The 13,606-nt window shown below is 45.7% G+C and overlaps 1 protein-coding gene across 2 annotated transcripts in view; it reads left to right on the top strand.

Moving 5' to 3' along the window:
- The window catches only part of C4H20orf194 (chromosome 4 C20orf194 homolog), a 188,235-nt gene that overhangs the window by 49,745 nt on the left and 124,884 nt on the right, over nucleotides 1-13,606 (top strand). For both annotated transcript variants that reach the window (XM_038745460.1, XM_038745459.1), the window contains exons 6-8: nucleotides 605-711; nucleotides 4,487-4,564; nucleotides 10,902-11,000. In XM_038745460.1, coding sequence (XP_038601388.1) covers nucleotides 605-711; nucleotides 4,487-4,564; nucleotides 10,902-11,000 — 284 coding nt within the window. The remainder of the gene's footprint in view (nucleotides 1-604; nucleotides 712-4,486; nucleotides 4,565-10,901; nucleotides 11,001-13,606) is intronic.

Raw genomic sequence — 13,606 nt, 5'->3', positions numbered from 1 at the left:
GAGGCCCAGAGCAGTGAATCGACTTGCTCAAGGTTACACAGCGGACAAGTGGCAGAGCCAGGATTAGGACCCACTAGACCACTAGTGGTCTAGCCACTAGACCATGCTGCTTCTCATGTTGCATCGTCCTCTTCCAAGCGCTTAGCCCAGTGCTCTGCACACAGTAAGCGCTCAGTCAGTGTGATTGATCGATTGATTTTGTGGGCCAGGGCTCTTCCAAAACCCTCTCCCGCGAGGGCCATCCCCCCCATCTTACCTCCTTCCCTTCCCCACAGCACCTGTATATATGTATATATGGTTGTACATATTTATTACTCTATTTATTTATTTATTTATTTATTTTACTTGTCCATTTCTATCCTATTTATTTTATTTTTTTGGTATGTTTGCCTTTGTTCTCTGCCTCCCCGTTTTAGACTGTGAGCCCACTGTTGGGTAGGGACTGTCTCTATGTGTTGCCAATTTGTACTTCCCAAGCGCTTAGTACAGTGCTCTGCACATAGTAAGCGCGCAATAAATACGATTGATTGATTGATTGAAGGGCGGCTGACGGCGCTCGGCTTTTGCTCGAGTTGATTTTTGAGGCCCCGTTCGTTCTCTCCAGGGCACCTGCAGATGTTCGATATGTTCATCGTGGAGAAGTGGCCCATCGTGCAGGCCTTTGCGCTGGAGGGAATTGGCGGGGACGGCTTTTTCACCATGAAGTACGAGGTGGGTATCCCCCTTGATTTTACCGTCAGGCCCGTCGGGTTGGCAGAACCCTGAGCCCACCTCAGGTCCGCGTTATGTGTCAGTGGAGTTAATTAGGGGCAAGGGGTTTTGTGACTCAGTATTAAAGTAAGAAACCGTTAATTAGCACACAGAAAAACATTCATACTAAAGAATCCTGCTTCTGCTAGACCGTCAATCCAGGGGGGAGATCTCTGACGCTATTTAAACCCATAATTCCGCCCATAATGGTCCTAATCTACCAATTACAGCTCCATTGTCTTCCGCTCTTAGAAGGAATCTCACCCTGGCCCCTCTGGGTGTGTCATCGTGTAGGTCTTCGCATGGAGCCAATCTGTCTGGCTCACCAGCTATCACAGGAAATGATATTCATTGAATCATATTAAGTGCTTGCTGTGTGCGGAGCACTGTACTGAGCTCTTGATCCACCCCAGCACTGAGTATAGTGCCTGGCACATAGTAAGCGCTTAAAAAATACCTTCGTTAATATTATTTGGGTGCCAAGCTCCATACTAACCACTAAAGAGAACAACAGTAGCAAGACACATATTCCTCGCTCTCAAAGAGATTACAGCGGAACGCGGGAAGAGCAATAAAAATGATAGTTTCTGCCTTGGGCCCCTTCCCTCCCGCCAGGCCGGCGTGGAAGTCTGGACAGCAGGCAAGGTTGGCACAGCGTCAAGGAAGTGGTTCCAGATGGGCGCCGTATTTTTAGACCATCCTGTCTTAAAAGCGCCGGGAGGGAACTTCCCAGCCGGCTCCAGTTCCCCTCAGTTATGTCGCTGTTGTTGTTCGGGACATTTGAAAAATGCACAACGTTCCTGATGGTCTGGCGGAGGGAAACGGCCGGGAAAGCTGCCCGCCAGGCGTGAGGCCTGCTCAGGGTTCCCTGGCTTGGGAAGGAAGCCCTCTCTCCCTTTCTTCATTCATTCATTCATTCATTCATTCATTCATTCATTCATTCAATCAATCATATTTATTAGTAGCAGTAGTAGTAATGTATTTGTTAAGCGCTTACTATTTGTCAAGCACTATTCTAAGTTCTGGGGTAGATACAAGGTAACAAACCCTGCAGTTTTTTTTTTGTTTTGTGTGTCGTTTTTTTTTTAAGGTAGTATTTGTCAATCAATCAATCAATCGTATTTATTGAGCGCTTACTGTGTGCAGAGCACTGTACTAAGCGCTTGGGAAGTACAAGTTGGCAACATATAGAGACAGTCCCTACCCAACAGTGGGCTCACAGTTTAAAAGCACTTACTACGTGCCAGGCACTGAAGTCGATACCCTAATGGGTAATTCCATTGTATTGTACTCCCCCAAGCACTTAGTACAGTGCTGTGCACATAGTAAGCACTCAGTAAATGCCATCGATGGATCGATTGATACCAGCTAATCGGTTTGGACACAGTAATAATAATAATGATAATTGTGGTGTTTGTTAAGTGCTTACTAGCAAGCTAGCCAAGCTAGCTCTCTTCCTCCCTTCAATGATGATGATGATGATGGCATTTATTAAGCGCTTACTTTGTGCCAAGCACTGTTCTAAGCGCTGGGGAGGTTACAAGGTGATCAGGTTGTCCCACGGGGGGCTCACAGTCTTCGTCCCCATTTTACAGATGAGGTAACTGAGGCACAGAGAAGTTAAGTGACTTGCCCAAAGTCACCCAGCTGACAAGCGGCGGAGCCGGGATTTGAACCCATGACCTCTGACTCCAAAGCCCTTGCTCTTTCCACTGAGCCACACTGCTTCTCTAAGCTTCCTTCAAAGCCCTACTGAGAGCTCGCCTCCTCCAGGAGGCCTTCCCAGACTGAGCCCCCTTTTACCTCTCCTCCCCATCCCCCCGGCCCTACCTCCTTCCCCTCCCCAAAGCGCTTCAAGCAATCAATCAATCAATCAATCAATCGTATTTATTGAGCGCTTACTGTGCGCAGAGCACTGTACTAAGCGCTTGGGAAGTACAAGTCGGCAACACATAGAGACAGTCCCTACCCAACAGCGGGCTCACAGTCTAGAAGGGGGAGACAGAGAACAAAACCAAACATACTGACAAAATAAAATAAATAAAATAGATACGTATAAGTAAAATAAATAAATAAATAGAGTAATACATATGTATTTGTACAGATTTACTACTCTATTTTACTTGTACATATTTACTATTCTATTTATTTTTTTAATGACGTGCATATAGCTATAATTCTATTTGTTCTGACGATTTTGACACCTGCCTACATGTTTTGTTTTGTTGTCTGTCTCTCCCTTCTAGACTGTGAGCCCGCTGTTGGGTAGGGACCATCTCTATATGTTGCCGACTTGTACTTCCCAAGCGCTTAGAACACTGCCCATCCCCCCCGCCCCACCTCCTTCCCCTCCCCACATCACCTGTATATATGTTTGTACAGATTTATTACTCTCTTCATTTTACTTGTACATATTTACTATTCTATTTATTTTATTTTGTTAATATGTTTTGTTTTGTTGTCTGTCTCCCCATTCTAGACTGGGAGCCCCTTGTTGGGTAGGGACTGTCTCTATGTGTTGCCAACTTGTACTTCCCAAGCGCTTAGTACAAGCGTGGCTCAGTGGAAAGAGCAGGGGCTTTGGAGCCAGAGGTCATGGGTTCGAATCCCGGCTCCGCCACATGTCTGCTGTGTGACCTTGGGCAAGTCACTTAACTTCTCTGAGCCTCAGTTACCTCACCTGTAAAATGGGGATTAAGACTGTGAGCCCCACGTGGGACAACTGGATCACCTTGTATCCCCCCAGCGCTTAGAACAGTGCTCTGCATATAGTAAGCGCTTAACAAATGTCATTATTATTATTAATAAATACAATTGAACGAATGAATGCTCTGCACACAGTAAGCGCTCAATAAATATGATTGAATGAATTAATGAATACTATGTTCCAAGCACCTTTCTAAGCGCTGGGGTACATACAGAGTAATTAGGTTGGACACAGTCCCTGTCCCCCGTGGGCTTAAAGTCTTGATCCCCATTTTACAGATGAGGGAAGTGAGGCCTAGAGACGTGAAGGGACTTGCCCAAGGCCACACAGCAGACTCGTGCAGAGGCAGGATTAGAATCCAGGGCCTCTGACTCCGAGGCCTGCGCTCTTTCAACGAGGCCACGCCACATGGGGCTTCCCCATCTCAATCCCCGGTTGCCCTCTCCTCTCCCCACCCCCTGAGACCGGTTCGCTTTTCTTCTCACGAGGGCAGGCGGCTTCTTTGAGACTGTGAGCCCACTGTTGGGTAGGGACCGTCTCTATATGTCGCCAACTTGGACTTCCCAAGCGCTTAGTACAGTGCTCTGCACACAGAAAGCGCTCTATAAATACGATTGATTGATTGATTCTTCCCCGGACCTGTCTCTCACCATGCAGCCTCGAGCAGGGTTAGGTGGCGGTGCCTTGGGCCTGCTCCCCTCCTGTTGATCACCTCGTTAACGGATGGATCTGTCAGAACCGGCCCATTCGGCTCCTCTTTCCTTCCATCTTTCGCTCTCTCTTTTTTTGTCTTTTTAACGGTATTTGTTCAGCCCTTACTATCGTGAAGCCGTGTCCGGGGTCGATCTAAAGTCATACCTCCAGACGGAGTCCCCGTCCCACACGGGGCTCGTGGACTGAGTAGGAGGGAGAAGAGGGGTCGACAGCCTGGGGACCCTAGCCCGCCAGGGCCCCGACTGGTCATCCTGGACTGGTAGCATCCCCTCTCTGTTCCGGAACGGTCCTCACCCCTCCCAACCTTCGTTGCAGTTGCAGGATGTGAGCGTGGACCTGTGGAAAACCTACAGCAGGATGGACCCCGTGTCCCTGGAGGGCTTGCTCTGTGAGGTAATGGGGCTAATCCCGGGGGCCAGTTGGCACTGTCCGGAGGCTGGTGGACCTTTTGGGGGGCAGGGGGGTCTTCCCGACGGCATCGGCCTGCATTTGAATCAACGATTCCAAAGGTGCACATAGTAGGGGGCCTTCAAGGGCACAAAAGTAATGAAATCAGGGTAACCCCATTAAGTGTCTAAAGCATGTGCCCCCCGCCACCCCGGGCCAGAGAATTGCCTGGATGGACGCCAGTAGGAATGATTATTACCGCCTCAGTTGCTGAGAGAGCGGGAAGAAAGCCCCTTGGTCTCTTGGCACCGAGTCAGAAATTCCGGCATCGGAGCTGGAATCTCCGTGGGGGACAGCGGGCCATGGGGCCCTGCCCTAGCCATGGAAAAAGACTTCATTCATTCACTCAAATTTACTGTGCTAAGCACTTGCGAGAGGACAATACAATAAACAGACACATTCCTTCATTCCTTCACTCAAATTTACTGTGCTAAGCACTTGGGAGAGGACAACACAACAATAAACAGACACATTCCTTCATTCATTCACTCAGATTTACTGTGCTAAGCACTTGGGAGAGGACAATACAACAATAAACAGACACACTCCTTCATTCATTCACTCAAATTTACTGTGCTAAGCACTTGGGAGAGTGCTCTGCACACAGTAAGTGCTCAATAAATACGATTGAATGAATGAATGAATGAGAGGACAATACAACAATAAACACACATTCCTTCATTCATTCACTCAAATTTACTGTGCTAAGCACTTGGGAGAGGACAATACAATAAACAGACACATTCCTTCATTCCTTCACTCAGATTTACTGTGCTAACCACTTGGGAGAGGACAATGCAACAATAAACAGACACATTCCTTCATTCCTTCACTCAAATTTACTGTGCTAAGCACTTGGGAGAGGACAACACAACAATAAACAGACACATTCCTTCATTCCTTCACTCAGATTTACTGTGCTAAGCACTTGGGAGAGGACAATACAACAATAAACAGACACACTCCTTCATTCATTCACTCAAATTTACTGTGCTAAGCACTTGGGAGAGGACAATACAACAATAAACAGACACATTCTTTCATTCATTCACTCAAATTTACTGTGCTAAGCACTTGGGAGAGGACAATACAACAATAAACAGACACACTCCTTCATTCATTCACTCAAATTTACTGTGCTAAGTACTTGGGAGAGGACAATACAATAAACAGACATATTCCTTCATTCATTCACTCAAATTTACTGTGCTAAGCACTTGGGAGAGGACAATACAACAATAAACAGACACATTCCTTCATTCATTCACTCAAATTTACTGTGCTGCTAAGCACTTGGGAGAGGACAACACAACAATAAAAAGACACATTCCTTCATTCATTCACTCAAATTTACTGTGCTAAGCACTTGGGAGAGGACAATACAACAATAAACAGACACATTCCTTCATTCCTTCACTCAAATTTACTGTGCTGAGCACTTGGGAGAGGACAACACAACAATAAACGGACACATTCCTTCATTCATTCACTCAAATTAACTGTGCTGAGCACTTGGGAGAGGACAACACAACAATAAACAGACACATTCCTTCATTCCTTCACTCAAATTTACTGTGCTAAGCACTTGGGAGAGGACAATACAACAATAAACAGACACATTCCTTCATTCATTCACTCAAATTTACTGTGCTAAGCACTTGGGAAAGGACAATACAACAATAAACAGACACATTCCTTGCCCACAACGAGTCTTGGAGGGGAGACAGACATTAGTGCAAATAAACAAATTACAGATATATGCATTAAGTGGAATTTGAACACCTACTGGTCACAGTGCCATGTATTTGGGAACGTTCAACACAAAGGAGTGACAGATTACCTGCCCCCGAAAAGAGCTAATGTTTATCAGAGGAAACCAGACACAATATATTTACAGACAGAATAATCTAAATTTATCATCGAACGGGTAGTTGAGTAGACATATATGCACAAGGGCCCAGGATGAGTGTAAAGGGATGAGACCACGTGTGAAAGAAATGGTCTTCGAAGATTCACGTGAAATCTGCTGCCGATTTGTCCTTCCCAAGCGCTTAGTACAGTGCTCTGCACCCAGTAAGTGCTCAATAAATACGATTGAATGAATGAATGAATGAGTGTGAAAGCTAGAGTAGGTTTAGCGCTTAGAACAGTGCTTTGCACATAGTAAGCGCTTAATAAATACCATTATTATTATTATTATTATAATAAGCGCTTAATAAATGCCATCATCATTATTATTATTATTTAGCAGTTGGCAGTTCAACAGGGACACCTGGTGGCCAGATGCGGCTGTGCGTCTCCTTACCAATAATAATAATAATAATAATAATAATAATAATAATAATAATAATAATAATATTTGTTAAGCGCTTACTTTGGGCCAAACACTGTTCTAAGTGCTGGGGTAGACGCAAGTTAATCAGGTTGGACACAGTCCTCGTCCCACATGGGGCTCTCAGTCTTAATCCCCATTTTCCAGATGAGGGAACTGAGGCCCAGACTATTGAAGTGACCTGCCCAAGGTCACACAGCGGACGTGTGGCGGGGCCGGGATTAGAACCCAGGACCTCCTGACTCCCAGGCACGTGCTCCAGCCACTAAGACATGCTGCTTAATGGTGTTCCTGGAAGCATCGCCGTGTGATGTTCCCTGAGATTTGGACTGTAGCTGGGGTTTTAGTAGAGGCCAGCGGTGAAAGTAAAAACAAAATCAAAAATTTAAAAAAAATTCCTTTTCTGCTTCACCGAGCTGGCATTCGTGTGGGTGAAGGGGTTCGGTGAATGGTAGAAAACAGGAGTTGGATGTGTGGGAGTGCTTGTAAACAGAGGCAGCAAACAAGGAAGAGGAATTATAATGACGATAATTATGGTACTTGCAGAGCACTTACTATGTGCCAAACAATGTTATAAAAGTGCTGAGGTAGATACAAGGTAATCAGGTTGGGCACAATCCATGTCCCTCATGGGGCTCACAGTTTTAATCTGTAAAATGACCTCATCTGTAAAATGGGGATTGAGACTGTGAGCCTTATTTGGGATAAACACTGTGTCCAACTCGATTTGCTTGTATCTACCCTAGCACTTAGTACGGTGCCTGGCACATAGTAAGCGCTTGCCCAATACTAATTATTATTATTATTATTATTATTAATGCACTTACTATGTGCCAAACAATGTTCTAATGTTCAAACAATGTTCAGTGTTTATTCCACATAAGGCTCACAGTCTTGATCCCCATTTTACAGATGAGGTCATTTTACAGATTAAGACTGTGGGCCCCATGAGGGACATGGATTGTGCCCAACCTGATTACCTTGTATCTACCTCAGCTCTTAGAACGTTGTTTAGCACACAGTAAGTGCATTAATATTAATAATAATAATAATAATGGTATTGGGTAAGCACTTACCAAGTGCCAGGCACCGTACTAAGTGCTAGGGTGGATACAAGCAAATCGAGTTGGACACAGTGTTTATCCCACATAAGGCTCACAGTCTCGATCCCCATTTTACAGATGAGGTCATTTTACAGATTAAGACTGTGAGCCCCATGCTTACCCAATACTATTATTATTATTATTATTATTATTATTATTATTAATGCACTTACTATGTGCCAAACAATGTTCTAAGCGCTGAGGTAGATACAAGGTAATCAGGTTGGGCACAATCCATGTCCCTCATGGGGCTCACAGTCTTAATCTGTAAAATGACCTCATCTGTAAAATGGGGATCGAGACTGTGAGCCTTATGTGGGATCATCATCATCATCAGTCATATTTATTGAGTGCTTACTGTGTGCAGAGCACTGTACTAAGCGCTTGGGAAGTCCAAGTTGGCAACATATAGAGACAGTCCCTACCCAACAGTGGGCTCACAGTCTAAAAGGGGTAAACACTGTGTCCAACTTGATTTGCTTATATCCACCCTAGCACTTAGTACTGTGCCTGGCACATAGTAAGCGCTTACTCAATACCATTATTATTATTATTATTAATGCACTTACTATGTGCCAAACAATATTCTAAGCGCTGAGGTAGATACAAGGTAATCAGGTTGGGCACAATCCATGTCCCTCATGGGGCTCATCATCATCATCATCATCAATTGTATTTATTGAGCGCTTACTGTGTGCAGAGCACTGTACTAAGCGCTTGGGAAGTCCAAGTTGGCAACATATAGAGGCGGTCCCTACCCAACAGTGGGCTCACAGTCTTAATCTGTAAAATGACCTCATCTGTAAAATGGGGATCGAGACTGCGAGCCTAATGTGGGATAAACACTGTGTCCAACTCGATTTGCTTGTATCCACCCCAGCACTTAGTACTGTGCCCGGCACATAGTAAGCGCTTACCCAATGCCATTATTTATTATTATTATTATTATTATTATTATTATTATTAATCCCCATTTTCCAAATGTGGGAACTGAGGCCCCGGAGAAGTGACTTGCCCAAGGTCACCCAACAGACAAACGGCCGAGCCGGGATTAGAACCGAGGGCCTTCCAACTCCCAGGCCTGTGCTCTATCCATTGAGCCACACTGCTTCTCTATGCCTGGTGCATAGTAAGCGCTTAACAAATCCCACAGTTATTATTATTATTATTAAAGTCATACAGCGGACAAGTGGTGGAGCTGGGGTTAGAGCAGCGTGGCTCAGTGGAAAGAGCCCGGGCTTTGGAGTCGGAGGTCATGGGTTCAAATCCCACCTCCGCCAATTGTCAGCCGTGTGACTCTGGGCAAGTCACTTCACTTCTCTGGGCCTCAGTTCCCTCATCTGTAAAATGGGGATTAAGACTGCGAGCCCCAGGTGGGACAACCTCATCACCTTGTATCCTCCCCAGCGCTTAGAACAGTGATTTGCACATAGCAAGTGCTTAACAAATGCCATCATTATTATTATTATTATTATTGTTATTATTATAGTATAGGGCCTGGTGCATAGTAAGCACTTAACAAATCCCACAGTTGTTATTATTGTTATTATTATTATTAAAGTCATACACCGGACAAGTGGCGGAGCCCCACGGGGGACAACTTGATCACCTTGTAACCTCCCCAGCGCTTAGAACAGTGCTTTGCCCATAGTAAGTGCTTAATAAATGCCATCATTATTATTATTATTATTATTATTATTATTATTATTATTATTATCATAGTATAGGGCCTGGTGCATAGTAAACGCTTAACAAATCCCACAGTTGTTATTATTATTAAAGTCATACAACAGACAAGAGGTGGAGCTGGGATTAGGGCAGCGGGGCTCAGTGGAAAGAGTCCGGGCTTTGGAGTCAGAGGTCATGGGTTCAAATCCCGACTCCGCCCATTGTCAGCTGTGTGACTTTGGCAAGTCACTTCTCTGGGCCTCAGTTCCCTCATCTGTAAAATGGGGATGAAGACTGTGAGCCCAATGGGGGACAACTTGATCACCTTGTAACCTCCCCAGTGCTTAGAACAGTGCTTTGCACATAGTAAGCGCTTAATAAATGCCATCATTATTATTATTATTATTATTATTATAGTATAGGGCCTGGTGCATAGTAAGCGCTTAACAAATCCCACAGTTATTATTATTATTATTATTAAAGTCATACAGCAGACAAGAGGCAGAGCTGGGGTTAGAGCCGCGGGGCTCAGTGGAAAGAGCCCGGGCTTTGGAGTCAAGAGGTCATGGGTTCAAATCCCGCCCCCGCCCATTGTCAGCCGTGTGACTTGGGCAAGTCACTTCACTTCTCTGGGCCTCCGTTCCTTCATCTGGAAAATGGGGATGAAGACTGGGAGCCCCACGGGGGACAACCTGATCACCTTGTAACCTCCCCAGCGCTTCGAGCAGTGCTTTGCCCATAGTAAGCGCTTACTAAATGCCATTATTATTATTATTATTATTATAACCCACGACCTTCCGGCTTCCAGGCCCCCTTTCCACTACGCCATGGGCATGGAACCCCTATGCCAGCATGGCCGGAGGATTCTCCCGCGGGGCACTTCGGCAGCGGTCAGGACGGGTCAGCGCAGACCCAACCTTCCTCCTTAGCTGGGTTGGTGAGCCCACTGTTGGGCAGGGACTGTCTTATATGTTGCCAATTTGTACTTCCCAAGCGCTTAGTCCAGTGCTCTGCACACAGTAAGCGCTCAATAAATACGATCGATGGTGATGATGATGATGATGAGATGCCGACTTTTGACTTGCGTTGGCCCGAGCACGTTCGAACACCCCGGTTGACTGGAGGGGGGACCGCCCTCCCCGTCCGAAACCTAAACCGTGTCTCCCCCCGCCCCTTGCAGGATTTGAGATCGTTCGAACACCAGTGGACCAGCTTCTTCGCCAACTTCGACACCGAGGTTCCTTCCATCCTGGAGCTGTCCGAGTCGCAGGCGGGTGAGGTGTGTGTCTGGCAGAGCAGGCGTCTGGGGTTATGTCGCCGACTTGTACTTCCCAAGCGCTCAGTCCAGTGCTCTGCACACCGTAAGCGCTCAATAAATACGATTGATTGGTGTTGGTGGTGGCTTAGTGGGGAGGGGGTGGCTTTCAACAGACAATTCCTCTCCCCCCCCCGCCCTTCAAAGCCTTTTTGAGGTCAATCAATCAATCAATCAATCAATCGTATTTATTGAGCGCTGACTATGTGCAGAGCACTGTACTAAGCGCTTGGGAAGTACAAATTGGCAACACATAGAGACGGTCCCTACCCAACAGTGGGCTCACAGTCTAAAAGGGGGAGGCAGAGAACAGAACCAAACATACCAACCAAATAAAATAAATAGGATAGAAATGTACAAGTAAGATAAATAAATAAATAGAGTAATAAATATGTCACATATTATATAAATAGGTCACATATCTTCAAAGAGGCCTTCCCCGATTAAGCCCCCCTTTCCTCTTCTCCCTCTCCCTTCTGCGTCGACGCGACCTGCTCCCTTTATTCATCCCCCTCCCAGCCCCAATGTCCATATCTGTCATTTATATTAACGCCTCTCTCCCCGCTCTAGACTGTAAGCTCGTTGTGGGCAGGGAATGGGTCTGTTTTTGGTTGCATTGTCCTGTCGGAAGTGCTTAGAACAGTGCTCTGCATTTGTCCTGTCCGAAGTGCTCTGCACACATTAAGCGCTCCATGAATACGGTGGAATGAATTGAATAAATGAAACCATATATTGTCTGGCTCCCCCTTATAAAAATAATAATGATGGTATTACTTTGAGCACACACTACAGCACCTGTATATATGTATATATGTTTGTACATATTTATTACTCTATTTATTTATTTATTTTACTTGTACATATCTATTCTATTTATTTTATTTTGTTAGTATGTTTGGTTTTGTTCTCTGTCTCCCCCTTTGAGACCGTGAGCCCACTGTTGGGTAGGGACTGTCTCTGTATGTTGCCAATTTGTACTTCCCAAGCGCTTAGTACAGTGCTCTGCACATAGTAAGTGCTCAATAAATACGATTGATGATGATGATACTATGTGCCAGGCGCTGTACTAAGTGCTGGGGTGGATTCAAGCAAGTTGGGTTGACAGGGAACGTGTCCGTTACATTGTTCTATTGTCCTGTCCCAAGCACTTAATACAGTGCTCTGCACAGAGTAAGTGCTCAATAAATAATAATAATGATGGCATTTATTAAGCCATTGATTGATTAAGATTGATTGATTAATAATCATAACTGTGGTGTTTGTTAAGCGCTTATTCTGCGCCAGGTACTGTACCGAGCGCTGTGGTGGATACAGGCAAATAGGTTTTGGACACAGTCCCTGCCCCACATGGGGCTCACAGTCTCAATCCCCATTTTAGAGATGAGGTAACTGAGGCCCAGAGAAGTGAAGTGACTTGCCCAGGTCGCCCAGTACACAAGTGGCGGAGCCGGAATTAGAACTCATGACCCTCTGACTCATAGGCCCGTGTTCAATCAAGTAGGCCAAGCTGCTTCTCCAGCAGTAGAAAAGGAGGAGGGGTGAATTTGATTTTTCTTCCCTTTTCTTCCCTTTCTTCGTTTTCTTTTGCTTAGAGAAGCAGCGTGGCTCAGGGGAAAGAGCCCGGGCTCTGGAGTCAGGGGTCCTGGGTTCGAATCCCAGCTCTGCCAATTTCCAGCTGTGTTGACTTGGGGCAAGTCACTTCACTTCTCTGGGCCTCAGTTCCCTCATCTGGAAAACGGGGATGAAGACTCTGAGCCCCCCCGTGGGACAACCTGATCTCCTTGTAACCTCCCCAGCGCTTAGAACAGTGCTTTGCACATAGTAAGCGCTTAATAAATGCCATCATTATCATTATTATTATTATTCCCAGCTGTTGAAATAGCATTTCTGCTACAAGTGAGCGCAAACACGAACACCCACATTCAGAGTCCCAAGGCTTGGCCAGTGCAGTACTTCCCAAGCGCTTAGTACAGTGCTCTGCACACAGTAAGAGCTCAATAAATGCGACTGATGATGATGATGATGATGCAGTAAAAACGGGCCCAACCCCTGCATTGTTCTGTTGTCCTCTCCCAAGCACTTAGTCCAGTGCTTTGCACACAGTGAGCGCTCAATAAGTAGGAATGAATGAGTGAGTGTCCTTCTGGAGGGTAGGCCCTGCCCCTGGAACTTGTCTTCCACTTGATGGTGTGTTCTAAACCGGGGTAGTTCCCTGTGCAGTTGTCCACCGCATCAGCTTTTTTCCCTCAGTTCATTCATTGTCGTATTTATTGAGCACTAACTGTTCATTCAGTCATATTTATTGAGCACTTACTGTGTGCAGAGCACTGTACTAAGCGCTTGAGAGCGTAAAATGGAAGAACGCAGGGGTTGGGCCTGTTTTCACTACCCCAGTCAAGCCTTGGGTAATAATAATAATAATGATGATGGCATTTATTAAGCGCTTACTATGTGCAAAGCACTGTTCTAAGCGCTGGGGAAGTTACAAGGTGATCAGGTTGTCCCACGGGGGCTCACAGTCTTCACCCCCATTTTCCAGATGAGGGAACTGAGGCCCAGAGAAGTGAAGT

This window comes from Tachyglossus aculeatus, chromosome 4 (genome assembly GCF_015852505.1).
Source record: "Tachyglossus aculeatus isolate mTacAcu1 chromosome 4, mTacAcu1.pri, whole genome shotgun sequence".
NCBI classification, from domain to species: domain Eukaryota; kingdom Metazoa; phylum Chordata; class Mammalia; order Monotremata; family Tachyglossidae; genus Tachyglossus; species Tachyglossus aculeatus.
Note: the sequence above shows the minus strand (reverse complement) of the source record. Positions and strands in the feature narration are given on the sequence as shown.